The sequence below is a fragment of the Thunnus albacares genome, chromosome 17 (assembly GCF_914725855.1).
Source record: "Thunnus albacares chromosome 17, fThuAlb1.1, whole genome shotgun sequence".
NCBI lineage: Eukaryota > Metazoa > Chordata > Actinopteri > Scombriformes > Scombridae > Thunnus > Thunnus albacares.
Window position 1 is genome coordinate 21,074,934 of NC_058122.1, and position 18,124 is coordinate 21,093,057.

An 18,124-nucleotide genomic window follows, 5' to 3' on the forward strand; every position below is an offset into this window, starting at 1 on the left:
GAAAAGTTTTTTTTTTTTAAAAAGTAGTTCAATCTGCCTCTTTGCACCTTAGCTGTGAATTCTCACACAGCTCCCGCAATCCTATTGTTACATTCAGAAAGAAAGAACTGGTGTTTAATCTGTCACCGATTATTCATGCAGACATCTGATGATAAAAATCATTATATGGATCTTGTATACCAAAAGGCAGAACATTTTGATCTTAATTGACAAAACTGTAACATTCAACATGGCAAAACACGCCACACATTGACAGAACTACTTTGCTACTTGTTCTTTCCATCCACTGTAGCCGTTGCCTTCTGACTAAACTTTTTTTCTCTTCATATCACTCTTTTTTTTTTTTTTGTAGGCGTGCTGTTCCTGCAGTACGGGGATGAGACACGTCGGGTGCACATAACCCATGAGCTGAGCAGCCTGGACACGCTGCACGCCCTCATCGTGCACATGTTCCCTCAGAAGTTGACAGCAGGTATGCTGAAGTCACCCAACACGGCCATATTGATCAAGGATGAGGCGCGCAACGTCTTCTATGAGCTGGAGGACGTCCGGGACATCCAGGACCGCAGTATCATCAAGATTTACCGTAAAGAGCCCATCTACGCCTCCTACCCTGCTGCTGCACACCTGGCTAACGGAGACCTGAGGGTGAGGAGAAGGGAGATGTGGGAGTGGGGATTTGAAGAGGGAAAACTGAGTTATTTGAGAAAGAATGCTGTCTGATCTCCTGTAAGTCTGATGCATGACAACTGAGCCGTCAGTGAGAACTGCTCTGTGCCTCAAAAAAAAAGGTGCTTCTTTGGCAAGGTAATAGTGTTTTTTTTTATATTTCAATGGTAACTTTGACAGGCTATTGCGGTGTATGTGGGTTAGTAATTTAACAGGTATTCCTTCTGGAAGTGTATTTTCTTATCTTCAAGTAGGCCATCTGTTGCTATGCAGACACTAGAGAACAATGTTCCTCTGTAAAATGAGCATATTTTAACATCCAAAGCTATTTCTGCTTCAGTGAAGATCAAGGAAGCCTGGGGGAAACCTTTTTTAATTATTTTTTACAAAACCCTGCTTACCATCTGCATTATTCACAAAATTCTGAGAATACAACTATTAACCATGCAAGCAGGCAGGGAATATATGACAACTGTGCCTGTGTATCTTGTGTGTGCATATACTGTGCTGTGCCATATGTGTTGTGCTCGTGTTTGTTCACGCTTATGTGAGTTTGTGCCTTTGTGTATAAGAAACAGAAAAGGAAAAAGTGGTAAAGAGACAGCTGACCAGCACCCATAAACTGCAGAAGCATATCTACATTTAAATACACCCTTAAGCTAAGTTTGATACCAGGAATGATTTAAGACTGTTATTAAAGAAAAACGATAATCATCATCAAGTTACCACCTATGCACAAGTCATCTCTTTTAATAACTGTTGGAGACTAAACATGGGCTGCATCTCAACAAGCATTTTTTGCTCCTGCAACTGCTGCTAATTTGTCGAGCAATTTCAGGTTTAAGCTGTGTTTTTTATCTATTTCATTGCTTGTTTAAACTGTGTCCACACAGTTTGTACGAACCAGACTACCTCATATAGCTGTGTGAATATATGTATATGAATTTGTCCCAAGGCATAAAGGCTCAGCGGCACAAATTCCTTTGTCACGCTCCAATATTTTCTGTGTATTACACTGTGCCACATGACAAGGTTAGCTAGGATGCTGAGGAGCAAATGAAAAGACGAAAAACAGGGATGAGTTAAGCAACAAAAGTAGTTCTGTGACAAGGGAAAGGAGAGTATTTAGTTTTTGAAAGGTGCAGAAATGAGAAAAATCACAACAGGAATACATCCACAGCATGAAAACAGGCAGCAGTGATTTGAAAAACGCATCTGGGCATATTTAACGATGCTGTACAAAAAAAAGCAGGTAGAGAAAATGAAAGCTAAATTGAAAATGGTGGACATGATTAAGTAGCTTTGTCACCATTCTACTCCAGAGAATAAATTCTTATTTTCAGATAGAGGATTGCCCTGAATACCTGATCAGATTAATTTCATGATGTACCAAAAGCTTTAGCAGAGGACAGAAGAGAAAGGAATACAGGACAACAGAGCTGGAATTGGGCGTTTGTGACCTACTGAAAAATTTCCATTTTGGCCAGACACAATCCATTTTCTTTGATTCTGCCAGATTAAAAAATCAAGAAAACATTTAGAGACTAAATTCTGCCAGTGGGACGATTAATTGGTCTTTTGAATTTCATCATAATCTGTTGGCATCCTCAGACTGTGACAGCCCGTCCAGTGTCACTCAGATCTCAGTGGTCTTCATGTCAAACTGACACAAGGGGAGCACAGCGCTCTCATCTGTAGGTCTCCATGGTAACTTGCATCCCTGCTTTTTCATTTCAGAGGGAGATGGTGTACTCCTCTCGCGATTCCTCCCCAACTCGCCGTCTCAACACCCTCCCCTCCTCCACGGCCTCAGCATCCTCTGGATCTCCATCCCGTTCACGTCTCTCCTACAGCGGGGGCCGTCCTCCATCCTTCGCCGGGTCCCACCCCCAGCATGAACAGCCACGACATCCCCACCATCCCTCAGCCGGCCATGGCGCCAACGCAGGCCTGTCTCCCTCACCCAGCGCCATCCTGGAGCGCCGCGACGTCAAGCCTGACGAAGAGGTTTCTGCGAAAAACATGGCACTGATGAAGAACGAGGGGCTGTACGCAGATCCCTACAGCTTGATGCACGAGGGCCGCCTCAGCATTGCCTCCACGCAGTCGTTAGCTACCATCGGAGACCCCTTTAGCTTCCCCGTTTCCACTGGCCTGTACCGCCGGGGCTCTGTGCGATCCCTCAGCACATATTCAGCAGCTGCTCTTCAGGGGGACCTGGAGGACTCTCTCTACAAGCCTGGAGGTTCGCTCTACTCTGACACGTATTCCTCAGCCACCCTGGGCATGGGTTTTCGCATGCCACCCTCATCCCCACAGAAAATCCCTGACATGCAGCTGAGGGACAGGGACTCATATTCCAGCTCACCCAGCAGAGCCTCTCCGGTCAGACAGACCTTCCGCAAGGACTCGGCCTCCTCCTCTGTGTTTGTGGAGAGCCCAAAGTCAAGGCCTAGCTCCAGTTCAGAGCCTCTGTGTCTGACAGCTGGGCCTGGGGAGGGTGGCAGGGCCACGCCTGGTTTTGGTTCTTCATTATCTGGACCAGACCCTGACAGTAGCAGGTCAGTATGAGTCTGTGTGATGAGGTTTATTAAGGTATCCGGTTGTCCTATTGTACAATTCACACAAGAGCTTTAAGGATTAATTCATATCTGAATATACTTTTTTTGTAACTTCAACTTTGATTGTTGCTTATTTTGTCACAAATACTTAATATTATAGAAAAATACTTGATTTGAAGCTTTGAAAAGTTTTACAGCTTACATTACAGTTTAAAAAAACACACATCTGCGTTAGTGCATTCAGTGTTTTGTGATACAGTTGTGGTGTTTACTATTCTAGGGACCATCGTCTGGAGCGCATGGAGGCCATGGAGAAGCAAATAGCCAGCCTGACTGGCCTAGTCCAAAGTGTACTGACCAGAGCACCAGACAGTGATAGCACGTAAGACTCTCCATTATACCCCATTAACCCTCTAAAAGTCACAGATACAGCTTCAGCTTGAACACATAGGCAGGATTATCGACAGGAATGGCAGCGTGCTATTATCAGGGCCATTATCAGCTCCATAGCAGTGAAGTGGTACACTACTTTGTGTGAGCACAGCACAAGTAAAGAGCACTAAACATTAGCCGCAAGGCACAGTGCTATTGATTTATACATTGATACATAGAGATGTGTAAGATAGCCTTTCTCTAGATTTTGAGTTCCTCATTCATATCGTACATTGTTATCACGGCACTTTACCCTTATGAACACAACAGGGGCTCATTAACAAGAAGATAACTTGTTGATGTAATCAGTCTGATAGTGTTCAGTAGTGGTGCTGTTAGCGTTAGCACTGTAATTGCCTTGCCCTGTGGCCGTTGATCCTCAGATGCGGCCTGCTGCGTCTCTGCATGATGGCGGGCTGCCCTCCGGACCAAGGGACGGAGTTCTCACGGCCATTACCTTTCTCTTCCAGCGAGAAGACCGAAACCAACAGCGACGGCTCCGCCACTGGAAGTGAGTACAGCAGCGTAATGGTGACTTGTGTACTGAACTGTTAACGCAATAGTCTACTTGTTACTAACACCGTTGATGTTTTATTTTCCTACTAACAATGCCCCAGAATTTAGCCAAGGATGATGGACACAAACGAGCAATGATGATGACCTTGTGGTTTAAGTCTGATTTATTCAAATTTGACAAAGCTCTAACAATGGGAGGGAGGACATCAGCCCTGGAATTAAGGGAGATTTTTACCTCATTCATCTCTTTTTCTGACTTTTCTGGCTCCTTTTCTGAGTTTCGCTTTCTTTGTCTCTCTCTGTTAACATTGAAGTGTTTCATTCCAAATTTGAAAAACGCTGATAATAAAAATGATGGCTGGCTTTATAGGCTTTTATGGCTTTATTAAATTGCTCAAGGTAGAGGCTTTTAAAGGGACAGATTAAGTTTTTGTTAAAGATACTTGATAATTGTTCTACCCAGATGATAAATTCAGTGTTAATTTCATCTGAATTTTTCCAGTGTAGAGAAGTCTTTATCCTCACTAAGCACAAATACAGGAAGCCAGGGAAAACGCTGGTAAAGCTCTGTCAAGAGAAGAGAACTGATACCCTCCAACAGCCTCAGAGCTGTTGAAAGGTGTTAAACAAACAAACATACAAGACTGTAAACATAACCTCCTTGGCAAAGTAATAAGACAGACAGCTTTGCAATAATTCTGGATACACAGAGATTGGATTTCTTTACATAAGTGTATTTCTCAAAATATACAACTGTTACTTTAACTTACAAAACAAATGTTTTTTTAAGGACAGAATTTTTGAAATACTGATATGAAACTTAGGAAGGAATCATTTTTCAAAACTGTATATACAGTATACTGAACAACCCTTTGATATCTTCTTTCTTTTCCCTGTTTCTGTTCTCTTTTTTGTTCTACGCTGTTGATATTTTTTAGCGCAGTTTTGGCTCACAAAGGCAAACCTTCACAGGGCCAATACAAGGATATAGTTGTCTTTGTCTGCACTGCCAAAAGACTAAGGAGTCATTTTCTCTGCAGTAGTCAATAAAAATGTTCTCCAGGATCATCATTCTGTAAATATGAACCTTTAAGACCTTCCTTTCCTCTCCCTCTTTGTCTCTGTATCGCCCTCTCATTAATTTCTCGGTAACAAGCGCACTCTTTCTATATTCTAGCTGGACGGCTGAAGAAGAAAGGTAGTTGCCATCTCCTACTCTTATCGCCCTTTTTTATTTCTCCTGTCAGACATCTCTCATGGCTCTCTGCCCTCTGTATGGGTGTGTGGTGTTGCTGGGTAGCTGGCGTTGTCTATCCTCCCGTCTTTCTACTGGTTGGTTTCCCGGAGTGCGGACCGCCCCTTCCCTCGTCCTGTCCCTGTCTCTACTTTTTGAATTTCTGCTTCTTTATGCTTTTGGAAATTTCAAAGGGTTGTTTTGTCATAGACAGGGCACTCCTTTGTGAGTGTGTATGAGATTGTGTGTGTGTGTTGAGGAGGCATATGTGTGTGTGACAATGACCGGGAGAGTTAATGGCCATACTCACAAAGCCCTATGTGATAAGAGCATGGTTATCCCCCCATGTGTCACTACTGAACTGACAAATTGCACTTCTGTATGGGTTACTAATAGCATGAGTACCCATTTCCCCTAGTGGGCCATTAGAGTTTTGTGAATATGGCTTTTTTTGCATTCACACACTTACTTGATCCAGTGTGTGCACATATGAGTGTGTGTCCAGATTTTTTTGTGTGTGTGTATGTACATTTGTTTGGGCCTGTATGCTGTGTGTGTGTGTATGTGTTACTGTTTGTATTGTGTGTCATGCAGGCTGACTGCAAATCTCACCGGAGCGCAGCCCAGCAAACTAACTAATTTGTTTCCCAACGACCTCCCGGTGACCCCCATGTCCTGCTCTGTGATTGGCAGCTCATACACCGTCGGCACCTCTAGCTCTCATGCCGCCGCCACCTTCTAACACGACCCCGGTGAACAGCGTCGGCCGCTTGCAGATGCAGCTCCACCTGCACGGTCTGCAGCAAAACGCCACCGACCTGCGCAAACAGCTCACCCAGCTGCGCAAGATACAGGTATATTTTATCCATCATAAAAACATTGTTCTGATGATTCTTAAACAGTCCTTTCTCGCAAATTATGAGCAAAAACATACAAATGTCATTATCTCGATTTGTCTGAATGATGCACTAAATTCTTTGCATGCTCCCTCCTCTCTCTCTGTAGATGACATGCAAGTCATACACAATGTGAAACCACATTATGCAGTTTACATGTGGTCTCCTTTTGGCGCAGAGGTCCACAGATTGCCTTAGAGTTGAAGGAAATGGCTTAATGAGTCTCCAGTATTTGAAGTATTTCCACATACGTTTATGATGTAGAATGTATGCTATATTTCAACACACATGTACACAGGAGCACTGATTTTGTTGTTTATTTGATCTCGACTTCAATGACGTATCTACTGTAAATAACACCTGTAGGTTCATATAGCAGTGATGCGTGACACATTGAGGGCATTGTATCCTTTGAGGATTAATAATGAAACAGAATGTATGAAAGATAAAAAGCTCAGGTTCAGTTCACGTCACCTGTTATTTTATGAAGATATGGAAAGTCATAATGGATTCAGAATAAAATGAAATGTCAGAAGGAAGGGTTAACAGAAATGGAGAGATGAGGTCCTCATTTATTCCATTTATCTCTGATGCGAGTGGTGCCATGGTTACTGTAGGAGGAGTCAGGTAGCGATGACAAGTTGGATGCTTTCAGTGGCAGAGGAGAGGATTCATGTCTCTTGCAGCTGAAAAAGAGAAAGGAGTAATGGGAGTGACAAAGGATAGGTATGCAGAGCTTTTATTCGTTCCATAACAGCAGTCACGAGGGCTTCTTGAACTGGCAAAGTAGTGAGACGGAGAGGCAAACCCATAGAGGACAGTTTGCTGTTTACCTGCCTGTGTGCCCAAGTGTGACCCTTGCACCTGGACAGTGTTGTTGCCCATGGCGATGGCCGGCAGCTTAAATTTTACATGTGGCTCATAAATTATACAGGCAGCGTGCAGGAGAGACAAGCAGCTTGGAGAGAGGGAGTACAGCGCTGTAAGATTTTTTTTTTTTTAAATCTAAAAATGTGTTTTTCTAGATATAAATAATGTATATTTTTAATATGTTGTAATAATCTCTGTGTTTGGCCAGCTGCATCATCATTCATGGCAGTATAATGGGGAATACTGGGTAATTTTAAATGTTAGTCATATTGTTGTCTTGTTTTACTTCCTGGAACATAAGGCTGATCAATTATTAATTTTTCTTGCTTACCAGGTGCTTTCATCTCAGGGAGTTGTATTACATGGCGCACTCCTGTAGAATATTCCTTTCATAACACTGAGAGGGAGCTGAGTTCACGCTCAGTGCTTCTGTCATGGACATCCTTGGTTCTCCTTAGGGCATCCCGGCTTTGAATGTTAGGGGAAATATTATTTGCTCATGCTAATGCACACAGGGAGACCACAGACAGCTCCTAATCTTCACAACTAAACTACTTGCTGCATTTTGCATTACCTTCAAGAACAAAGCGTTCGGTATGAAGGCTAAAACTGAAAAGCAGTGACTGAAAGAACACCTAAGCAGTCAAGGACAGAGCGAAATGTTCTTCTCGCTTAACAAAGCAGAGAAGGTCGCTCTGTAAAACAAGAGGCCACAGGCTGAACCCCTCAAGGATGTGGCAAAACAAAATGTGCAATATCTATAAATCACTGAGATCTATTTTGAAAAGTCTTGGCTCCATTTCTCCTCCTCGTTGTCCAGCTGTTATGTTGCAGTGGCAGCAATGGGAGATTTCATGACTTCAAAAGGCTATTCTCCAGAGGCCAGAAGGGCTAACATTGATCCAATACATTTACAAGTGAACAACATGCCCCTGCTTCGTAAGAGCAATATATGTTACTGTAACGTACTGTTTGAATGTGTGTGTGCACAGATGGACAACCAGGACTCGGTGCGAACTCTGTTGAAGCGGACAGAAGCAGAGTTGAATGTGCGCGTGGCTGATGCTTTGAGGAAGCAGGAGGATCCTCTGCAGAGACAGCGCCTCCTGGTGGAGGAGGAGAGACTCAAGTACCTAAATGAGGAGGAACTGATCATCCAGCAGCTCCAGTCAGTAACAGGATAAAAGTATTAAAGAGTATTGAGCAATAATGAGAGGGCTTTACAGTTATTGTAGAGGAGTACATGGTTGTTGAAATCCCCAATCTCTCAGTAAATCTTTAGTTTTTTTAATGAGTAATAACCAAAATGTGTTCAGCTCCAATTAGTACTAGTATGAGTGGTTTTTGATTAGTGTATTCATTACATAGTTATACGCTTTAAGGGGAGTTTTTTTTATCACATATTTCATAATTGCTTCAAACATGACAAAGTTCGTATCTGCTTTATAATTAGATGACTCACACTGTAACACAGTGATAGGATGGAATTGTAACTGTAATTAAGCCCGGCATAGAGCAAGATGCTTATTAAGATCTGAGGTATGAGACGGTCCAGCATCTAATTGAAGTGACTGCAGAACCAGAGCAGAGAGCTACCTTGACATTTAATAATCAGATAACTTGCTTCAGTAATTCCTGAGTCTCTCTGTGAGCAGCATAACAGCTCCTGAATCTTACTCTAAGCGGCATTTTGATTGCAGACTAATTGGTTGAACTGTTAGATGATCTCTGCTAATCAATGTGTGTTATTCTGCCTGGCTAATGGCCAATTTATTTTTGTTAATTATACATAGAACTTTGATTCATTTCATAACTTAAAGCAGATTTATTTGACCTAAGTTTGAACAGACCAGATACACATTGGGGCTGAGCAAACTTATATTTGTAAAGATTTTCTGTTACTGTCCATGCTCCTGAAAATGTTATATACAGCTACTCTAAAAGTACCACTTTTACCTCAGTTGTTGCATGAAACCTTTAAATACCCACCCATACTCCTCCAGTTCAGCTGTCTAGAGCTGTTGAGCTAGCTACCAGATGATTTAGACAGTTTATTGGCAGAGGTTCTACTGAACTTGAATAGCATAAATCTGAGATAAATATTCAGTCAAATTTAATTGTAACAGAGGAAAGCCTGGTGTCTGTTCCATTTCAGCGACCTGGAGAAGTCAGTGGAGGAGATCCAGAAGGAGTCGTCTGTCAACCACAAGCTGGTGACAGTGCAGGAGCTGGAGGAGAAGGCCACTGTTCTGAGAAAACTGGGAGAAACCCTCACAGAGCTGAAAAGTGAGTCATGCTGGCGCATTTCATATTATGTGCACAGGCAAAAAAACAGAAAACACAGTCTTTTACTCTGGCAGACAGTTTATAATGCTTTAATTACTCACCAAGGCATTGATTATCTTTTAGTCACCCGCAGCCAGTCTGTAAAACATTTAATCAGTCTCAAATTGCTCAGATTGCACATTGTCTTAATGAACTCCCTGACCATTTACTGTAGTTCAAAAATGTTTTGTTTGATTACCACAAAAGGCTTTCAACATCTTTGACCAGTTGCCTTGTTGCTTCCTGTGATACTCCTCCGCTTTCTCCTGCAGATCAGTTCCCAGGCCTGCAGAGTAAGATGCGGGTGGTGCTCAGGGTGGAAGTGGAAGCCGTCAAATTCCTGAAAGAGGAGCCACACAGGCTCGATGCCCTGTTAAAACGCTGCAAGACTATAACAGACACCCTCGCAACCATGCGCAAGTATGAACCTGCTCTGACTGACAGCAACAGTATATGAGTACCTGCTTTAATCTTACAGCCCTGAATGTGTTGAATTAAAAGAGCTAAATGTAAAGAAAATACTGATGAGCTGTCCTTACAGAGACTTAGTCTATTATACAATTTTAATAATCCTGTAAATACTGATGGAACAGCATTTGTCCAATAAATTCTTACATAGTGACACGTGTAGAGAAATATGTCCAACATTAGCTGACACGAAAAATAATAACAGCTTACCCATTTGTATTCAATTTGAGGAAGGCTTTTCCATTTGTACCTCGGCCAAAGAGATTATGTTTTCACCCCTCTTTGTTTGTGTGTCAGCAGAACATTATGGATTTTTATAAAATGTGGGGGGCAGACTGGCCGTGGACTGAGGAAAATTGATTGGATGTTGTTGTTGATCCAGATCAGAGATTTCCACCATTAAGTGTTTATTGTTTTTAAGCCAAAAGCTCTGAAACTAGCAAAGATGATCAACTTAGTGTATGTAGAAAAGTCCTGAAAAGTGCATTCAAGCAGTTAATATGACCAAATGTCATTATTGGTGACACCCTGATGAAAGACTCATTTCAGTCACAAGAATAAAGGTTTTTTTAATTGTATAGCGAGTACAGACTTGAACTTAAAATGTGCCTTTCAGCATTCTGTCTTCCATCTCATCATCAGCCTTTGGTCCAAAAAGCATCTCACATTCTGGTTTAATTAACCTCAATGATCAAAAGAGCTCATCAAATTATGCTTTTACTCTCATATTTTGTAAGTTAGCAAGTAGCAAATTGGAGATTTATTCAGTTTTGGTGGAGGTTTGCACTGTTTAGAGTGTAACTGTCATATTTTACAATAGTTTCACAGAGTTGATTAATTAATTAATCTCCCATCTCTTACCAAGGCAAGCAAATGAGGGCGTGTGGAAGAAGCAGGAGGACTTTTCTAGTCCTACATCAAAGCACAATGAGGATTTGCGAAAGTTTGCAGACTTTGACATCCCCACCAGCCCACCCCTCACCATCAATGACCTTGGTGGAGGAAACAGCCTGTCCAACTGGAGCCCTCACTCCAGCCTCAGCCGTAGCCATGGGAATCCATCCGGCCCGCACAAGGACAATCACCCACCTGTTCCCCACAAGGGCAAAGCCCTGGAGGAGCTGGAACGCCGTGCTGCTGCTGACAAAGCTTTGTCCGTGGAAGTCCGACTGGTAGGAATGATTTGTGCTACTCTTCACATTTTTTCTTCTCTCTTTTCAACATGTGCGTGGTCTGGATTACGAATCATATCACAACAGTACTGCAACACCACAGTGGCTGTGTTTTCATAAAGTGTTTATCTCTTCACTCCTCAGGCAGCAGAGCGGGACTGGGAGGAGAAGCGGGCCAGTTTGACTCAGTACAGCGCCCAGGACATCAACCGGCTGCTGCAGGAGACCCAGGCTGAGCTAATGAAGGCTATTCCAGACCTAGAGTTTGCTGCCAAACAGATCAAGCCCTCCTCCAACACACCATCCCCCCAGAACCCCCAGACTGGGGTGGCAACCCCAGAGCACCGTGTCAACAAGCCTCAGCACAACAAGATTTCTGGGAAAGAGGGAGGATCGAGGCGTGGCTCTGGTAAGATGGAGAGTTCAGGTCTTCAGTCTACAGCATTACCATGCATCATTGTCAAGCAAAAAAAAAAAAAGCTTCTTCAAATTGTCAACTTTTCAAGAACTAAAAAAAAAAACCTTGGTTACCATGGTAACCGCCATGTATTTTTTATTTAATCCAGTTGGTTTTAAAATATCTTTACAAGCCCTGCAGGTCATCAGATTTTCTCAAGAACAGATGTTAGATAAAACTTAGATAAATTATGAAAAACATCAAAAGTGAGTAGATACTGTAGGAATTTAAAAAAAAAAAAAAAAGTAAATGAAATAAGTCACTCAATATCATCATTCAGTATTGAGTAAAGTAGGTTTCCCACACCACTCATAAATGCCTCTTTGCTTGTTCTAAAATCACTGTTAACGTATTACTGACTCCTTTCTAAGATCGTAATACTTCCCTTTCCAGATGAGCTTACAGTCCCTCGATATCGCACAGAGAAACCCTCCAAGTCTCCTCCTCCTCCACCACCTAGACGCAGTTTCCCATCTTCTCCAGGCCTGACCACCCGCAGTGGGGAGACCCTTATTCCCGGAAAATGCATAAAGGTAACACAGTCATGCAGTTTTCACATGTTCGCCGCATTTATAAAGTAAGTATTCTGCTATTAAAACATTTTATTGACAAATTGACAACATCTTTATCCAACCTTATAGAGAGGCGGTAACGGAAGCTAAGCTCTTTTGTAGACCTAAAGAATATTCTTGTCAGATCAAAACACTATGTGTTAATAAAATGTTCAAGATGCAAACTTTAGACATGGCTTCAGAATCGTTAACATTTTGTATTTGCAGAAGACTGAATCTGAAGAGACCGAAGGCCAGAAGCCTCATGTAAAACTGAGGAGGACAGTGTCTGAAAACCCTCGTCCTGCATCAACACCTCCCACACTAGCATCTGGGGACAAGGAAGAAGGAGAGGAGGAGAAAATTGCTGCTGAATTGGAGGTAAACTAAAACATTGATTGTGCATTACATTGAGTATATCCTCAATAAGATGTTCAATGAGCGGGAAAACTGCACCCTTTTTATTATTTATGTTACAACTACAATCTGCCACTGGGTTTTGTGCGCACACATACTCACGAGCAGAGATGCTCACCATCATTACCACATGTTCAAGCAGCAGGTGCCATATGTCCTCCTGCCCCTGGCACTGGGAGAGCCCAAAGATCACATACTGCTCAGTCACACACATCATCACCCAGGGCTCACAGATCACAGCCAGACAGATGGACCCTAATGGCAGCTTGGACTGTGTTTGAGATGGCTTGCCTGAAATTTGATGGAACACAGAGACAACAAAAGCAGATTTTGATTATTCAGTGGCTGTTGTGTTTTTGTCCAAACATTTACAACCATTTTTGAACCTCCCTTTTCCCCTCCCAGCTATTTGAGAGAGCCCCGCTCAGGCTCGCTCTGCCCTCTCCCCTTTCCCTGCCTGTTAGCCCTCACACCAGGAAAGGCGCACCCCCCCGCAGACTGGACCTGTGGCCCTCTGAGGCCCCAGGCAGTGAGGTAACACTCTGGTTGAACCCGAGTGCTGTGGATTGCTGCCCTATTAGGCCTCTGTGTCTATTCCTTTAACCCCTCTATCACACACACAGAAATCAACAGCTACTGCTCGGCCACTAGCCACATCCGCTCATGCACTCCTCTCGTCTCCTCAAGCTGAAATTAATACAAAGTCTCCCTTCGGCAGATATTAATGCTCACCAGTGTCTCTTTTTGTTGCTGATGTGCATGCATGCTGTGTTGAAAGAATCCCAACCACAAATAGGCAGAATAAACCAAAGCGAGGTCTTATTTTCACACAATTTATGCAGTTATTTGATTGCATTCTGTGGCTTAAACTGGCTCGGGGACTGTGTTACCATATACAATGGAATTAACTTTTTTTTGCCACTCAGGGGCAGAAAAACATTGAAATCACCCGACACACATACAACAGACACTACCATATCAACACTACCATTTAGTTGTTCTGGCAAACATGTTAGCAAACAATTACCTAAGTATACATCCAGCAGAGAAAAGGAACAAATTAAGCATCTGGAGTGTAAGATTAATATTTGTCGCTGCTGTTGTTGTTGCAGCTGTTCAAGTTTATTCACTAGTTAATTGCTATTTGTGTCTGTCACTAGGCAGGTAGGGTACAGAATTTTTTTGCTGTGAATGCAGCTGCCTGTGTTGATGATGGTGATTGAGCCTTATAGTAAATGGAAAAAAGAGGCTTTAAAAAAGGCTCTGCAGAGAATTTTCTGTGGTTTTGACTCTGTGAGCAATAAACTTTTCTCATTAAAGTCATTTGAGTCAATGTGAACACCAAACATACTGATTAATACAAGTTTCACTTCACAGAAAGTAATGAACCACAGTTTTAATTAGCAACCTTCTCTATAACCCTCCTCGGCACATGGGTATTACATTTTGGACACAAACCCACTCACACAATTAGTTCCTTTATACACATAATGAATGCATCACTCCTTCACAACCACATAAAGAACATTCTGTGAGTGTTGTTGCAGTGGGTTTACGGTTGATGTTGCAGTGTTTTTTGTGTGTGTGGGAGCCAATTTGTACGTGTGACCAGCAACTTAAACACTGTATGAAACAGCTGTCCAGCTGTGCCTTACTGGACCGCTCTATACTTGCGAGGGAGCTGCATGAGACAGACCACACAGGCAGCATTTTGGCATCAGATGCAACAGTAAGAAGCCCACACATGTTTACTGATACATACGTAAAGAGGAAGTTAATCTAGAAATACATTACAAGTCAATAACATCACTTAATCACAATGTATCTTGTTGTATTTCTTAGTTGTGCTTTTTTTAAAAAAAACTTTTTAGGCAGCAATCTTCAATTTCACGCAGAAAGTTGTTGGATTGTGCTAAAGCAAAAACCAAATCATTGTGTTTAAATTTAAACTTCAAGTGCTTTCCTCATTTATAGGGAAGGCGCTTGTCTCCTGTCCCCCACATTGTGTTGACAGAGTGTTTGCCAGTTTCACCTACTGCCTCTGAGGATCCTGTCAGAGATACAGCAAATGACTCCGTAGAGGAGAGTCCATCACATGACTGGACTGGAAGGGATTCATTTGGAGGCCCTCCACAGCGAGAGTTGAGGTCTCAGCATTGTTTTGAGGAGGATATAGAATTAAAAGAAGAGTTGGCCCTGCTGTTGACAGAGCTGGAGGTGAGGGTGTTGTCTCTCCTTGAGGCCCAGGAGCTCAGCAGGACTATGGGAGGGATTCTGCAGACTCTGACCATCTCACCACACACTAAAGAAGTCTCTGACGTCCAGCTGAGCGACAGGCCACTCCTAGTGTTTTTCAGGGAGGAAAAAACAGTCAGAGAGGCCTACAGGCTGCTGTATTCTCTTTTGGAGTTGTCTAAGCCGGTGCCCAAACCAAGAATGAAATCCTCCCTCCATCTGGGCCAGCAGAGCTCTCTGGTGAAGGTTCTGAGGAGAGGGATCGAGACAGGGGAGAGGATACTAACACTTCAGCACAACACTGAAATTAAGATGACTCCCGAGGTACAGCAGAGTTCAGTAAACACTACTCCCGAGTCCAGTGGATCAACTCACTCTGTGGACAGTCAAGCCGAACAGAGCCAGAGGAAAGCAAGAGAAGATGTTCGACACAGCACCTACAGGAGGCTAAATAGTTTAGAGGAGACCATTCGTGAGCTGGAGAACACCTTGATAGAGATCGGTGGCCATCCCACTTCGGAGCAGTTCTACACTGAGACAATCTCCAAAAGCTCTCCTGTACAGATGACTGGCAGTCCGACCTCAGAGACCAAGAAGCCTCCAGTCCCACCCAAGCCATCCTCTGTGAGCCCAGCATCGATCCAGGTTCATTACTTACACCTGCTGTGCAGATTCCTGCTCTGAAGCAGCATGCTCTATTTTCTTTCTTCACTTTTTTCTGGGTGACTGTTGGAATTTGCTTTTCAAATTCTTCTGATGTCTGCTCCCTGATGAAATTGGCATCTAATTGTATTTGAAATTGAAAACATGCAAAGGGGACAGACAGCAGACATGTATGCTCTGTGATTAGTGCTGGAGCTGCTATCCTGCTGAGCTGTGTTGTTAATTGTTTCTTTATCAATCTGTCCTGGCATCTGTTTTTTTGTCATTAAATCTAGCCAATTTCACCTTTTGTTACTCTGAGCATACAATAAAAAAAAAAATAAATGCATAGATAATACAACATTTCTAATTTCTTATTTTTTCTCTTCTTCACTTGTCAGCTCGATCAGATGAATCTGTCTTCTCATCTTTGCCCTGCCTTGAAATCAGCTCTCTTTCCTTCAGAAATTGTTTTAAACAAAGTAATAATGGTTTTATGTACATCGTTACTTGTGCTGTACTTACACAAAAGCACAAAATGTCAAACAGAAAAAGCAAAAAAAGAGTAAAATAGCAAAAAAGTACAAAAAAGTAGTATTAGTACAGACAATAGACAAGACAAATATCGCTTTAAATGCACTAATGACCACATGTTGAACTCTATTAGCAGACATTGCGAGTAGCCTGCTTTCAACTCACCTCCAGTTGACCGCAACACAGCAAAGATTAGTAATTATCAGAAGACTTACTGCGTTCCCGTGTCAACTGCCACTATAGTGAGGTGTCTTGACAGCTCGCGTAGTATTCCCTGTAGCGTGTAGCCTCCCACTCAGGGCAGGGCTGCAATACTTGACAGTCACACTGTCACGGTGAGTTTCAGCCCTCTGATATAGAGCCAGGGAGCATTCCCATGGGCATGGCTGAGGATTACAGAGTCTTCACACATTATTTCATCACTCACAACTTCAACCATGTTCATCATTTCTACATGACCCTTCTTCCTAATCTTGTCCAACGTTTGCTAACGTACTAACCAAATTCACATTGACACATCCCCTTTCTAGCCCCACTGCAGTTCAGATTTTAATTAGCACATTAGAATAAGGGTTTATCCATCAAGCACCAAGTATACTGTATATTTTATGTCTGCTTCATATCAAGAGAAGGGTGGGCTAAGAGGGAAGACGAGCAGTTGCCAGTCTTTTTGCCTTGGCTCTTTGACACTTTTACAGTTAATCTTTTATTAGTTTTCCTGTCAGCTAATGTCTCTGTGTGCAGAGGAAGCACAGTTTGATGGAGATTTGAATGAATCTGTATTTGTTTTTTGTGCGTATTTGAGACAGCCGACAGTGTAACTCAGCGGGAAAGATCATTAAGCACACTGTCTCGTGGATCCTACGGAGAAGCGAGGCTACGCAACGTCAATTTTGATGCCCCATTTCTATATTCTTCTCTTTGTCATTTTCTATTGATGTGGAACTCTGTGAAGTGGATAGTTCAGTTACATCAGCTACATGCTATGATCTTAAAAAAACCTCAGTGGTCTCAGGAGATAGACTTGCTTGCCGAAATAAGACTGTACCGAGTTGATGTGTGTCTGAGACGTATACACTAAAGGCACTGAAGAGGAGAAATGACATGTACAACCGTGTACCGCGTGTCCAAGGTCTTACTCACACTCTCTCCTCTCCTTTTCCTCGCAGGGAGGGAATAGTTCCACTGTTGGTAAGGTTCTCCACTCCTCAGCTGCCTCCAAACTGAAGCACCTGCAGCAGAACAGCACAGACAAGTATAAAAGTGGCAAAAGAGATGACTTCCTGAAGATCCAGGGCCAGCAGCAGGTGCAGTATCATCTTTTATATTTAGCTCTGTCAAGGCACACTTGACCTGGCAGCATCTGTGCAGACGGACTGTGTGGTACTTTCCGGATTCTCTCAATAATGGTTGTCTTTTCTGGTGGTGATGGCCTAGGTCATAACCATTTTTTTAATATATTTTCATCATAACATATCATAAAAGTGAGGATGATGATCATTATGAAAACATATTGTATTTTACTATGCCTTCAGTCTGAAATTGGGGCAAAGAGAGGCAATGATCTGTGCCTGCTATAAATCAATACAGATGGGACAGAGAATTCTTTGGATGTGGAACAGTATTAAAAATGTTTCCACATATACAAGCTATGCTAGGATGACCTTGCTCTTCATATAGAAACATAATCTGTCTCGAGCAACCCCTTCAAAGCACAATATCCAGAATTGCCATGCAGCCCCTCTGTATTTTACACACCAAATCAAGCGCCTCCAACTCCGACACGCCTCACCTCCACTCAGTCCTCTCCTGGTCCCGCAGCATTACTGCATGTTCCCATCATTGCCCCCCCCCCCTGCGTAGCTTATATTCATCACACTATGTGTGGCACTCTTTCTAACATTCGAGACATTACCTCATTTTTTTTCTGTTTTTAGAGAGACAACTGCAATGATTAATTGAATTTGAAATCAGTTTAGCTAATGATCAAAAATTCTTTGATGGCAAAGTCAAATTATTGTCACAGTCTCATTATCGTGGGTTTGTTGAAATAGATCAAAGAATCCTCTGCATGCTCTGTGTCCCACAGAGAGATGTGTGTTAGGCAGGTTAAATTAGTGGAGGGTTAGTGCTTCAATTACCTAA

The 18,124-nt window shown here is 42.6% G+C and overlaps 1 protein-coding gene across 11 annotated transcripts in view; it reads left to right on the forward strand.

Annotated features, from left to right (window-relative positions):
- si:ch211-278a6.1 (SRC kinase signaling inhibitor 1) overlaps positions 1-18,124 on the forward strand; it is a 109,300-nt gene that overhangs the window by 80,989 nt on the left and 10,187 nt on the right. For 5 of the 11 annotated variants that reach the window (XM_044331822.1, XM_044331825.1, XM_044331826.1 and 2 more), the window contains 16 exons: positions 353-648; positions 2,407-3,230; positions 3,511-3,612; positions 4,046-4,173; positions 5,356-5,376; positions 6,106-6,266; positions 8,171-8,346; positions 9,334-9,464; positions 9,776-9,923; positions 10,837-11,143; positions 11,288-11,552; positions 11,994-12,133; positions 12,380-12,532; positions 12,974-13,102; positions 14,543-15,448; positions 17,149-17,286. In XM_044331822.1, the coding sequence (XP_044187757.1) occupies positions 353-648; positions 2,407-3,230; positions 3,511-3,612; positions 4,046-4,173; positions 5,356-5,376; positions 6,106-6,266; positions 8,171-8,346; positions 9,334-9,464; positions 9,776-9,923; positions 10,837-11,143; positions 11,288-11,552; positions 11,994-12,133; positions 12,380-12,532; positions 12,974-13,102; positions 14,543-15,448; positions 17,149-17,286 (4,025 nt within the window). The remainder of the gene's footprint in view (positions 1-352; positions 649-2,406; positions 3,231-3,510; positions 3,613-4,045; positions 4,174-5,355; positions 5,377-6,105; positions 6,267-8,170; positions 8,347-9,333; positions 9,465-9,775; positions 9,924-10,836; positions 11,144-11,287; positions 11,553-11,993; positions 12,134-12,379; positions 12,533-12,973; positions 13,103-14,542; positions 15,449-17,148; positions 17,287-18,124) is intronic. The other 6 variants (XM_044331832.1, XM_044331833.1, XM_044331829.1 and 3 more) reach the window with 5 other exon arrangements.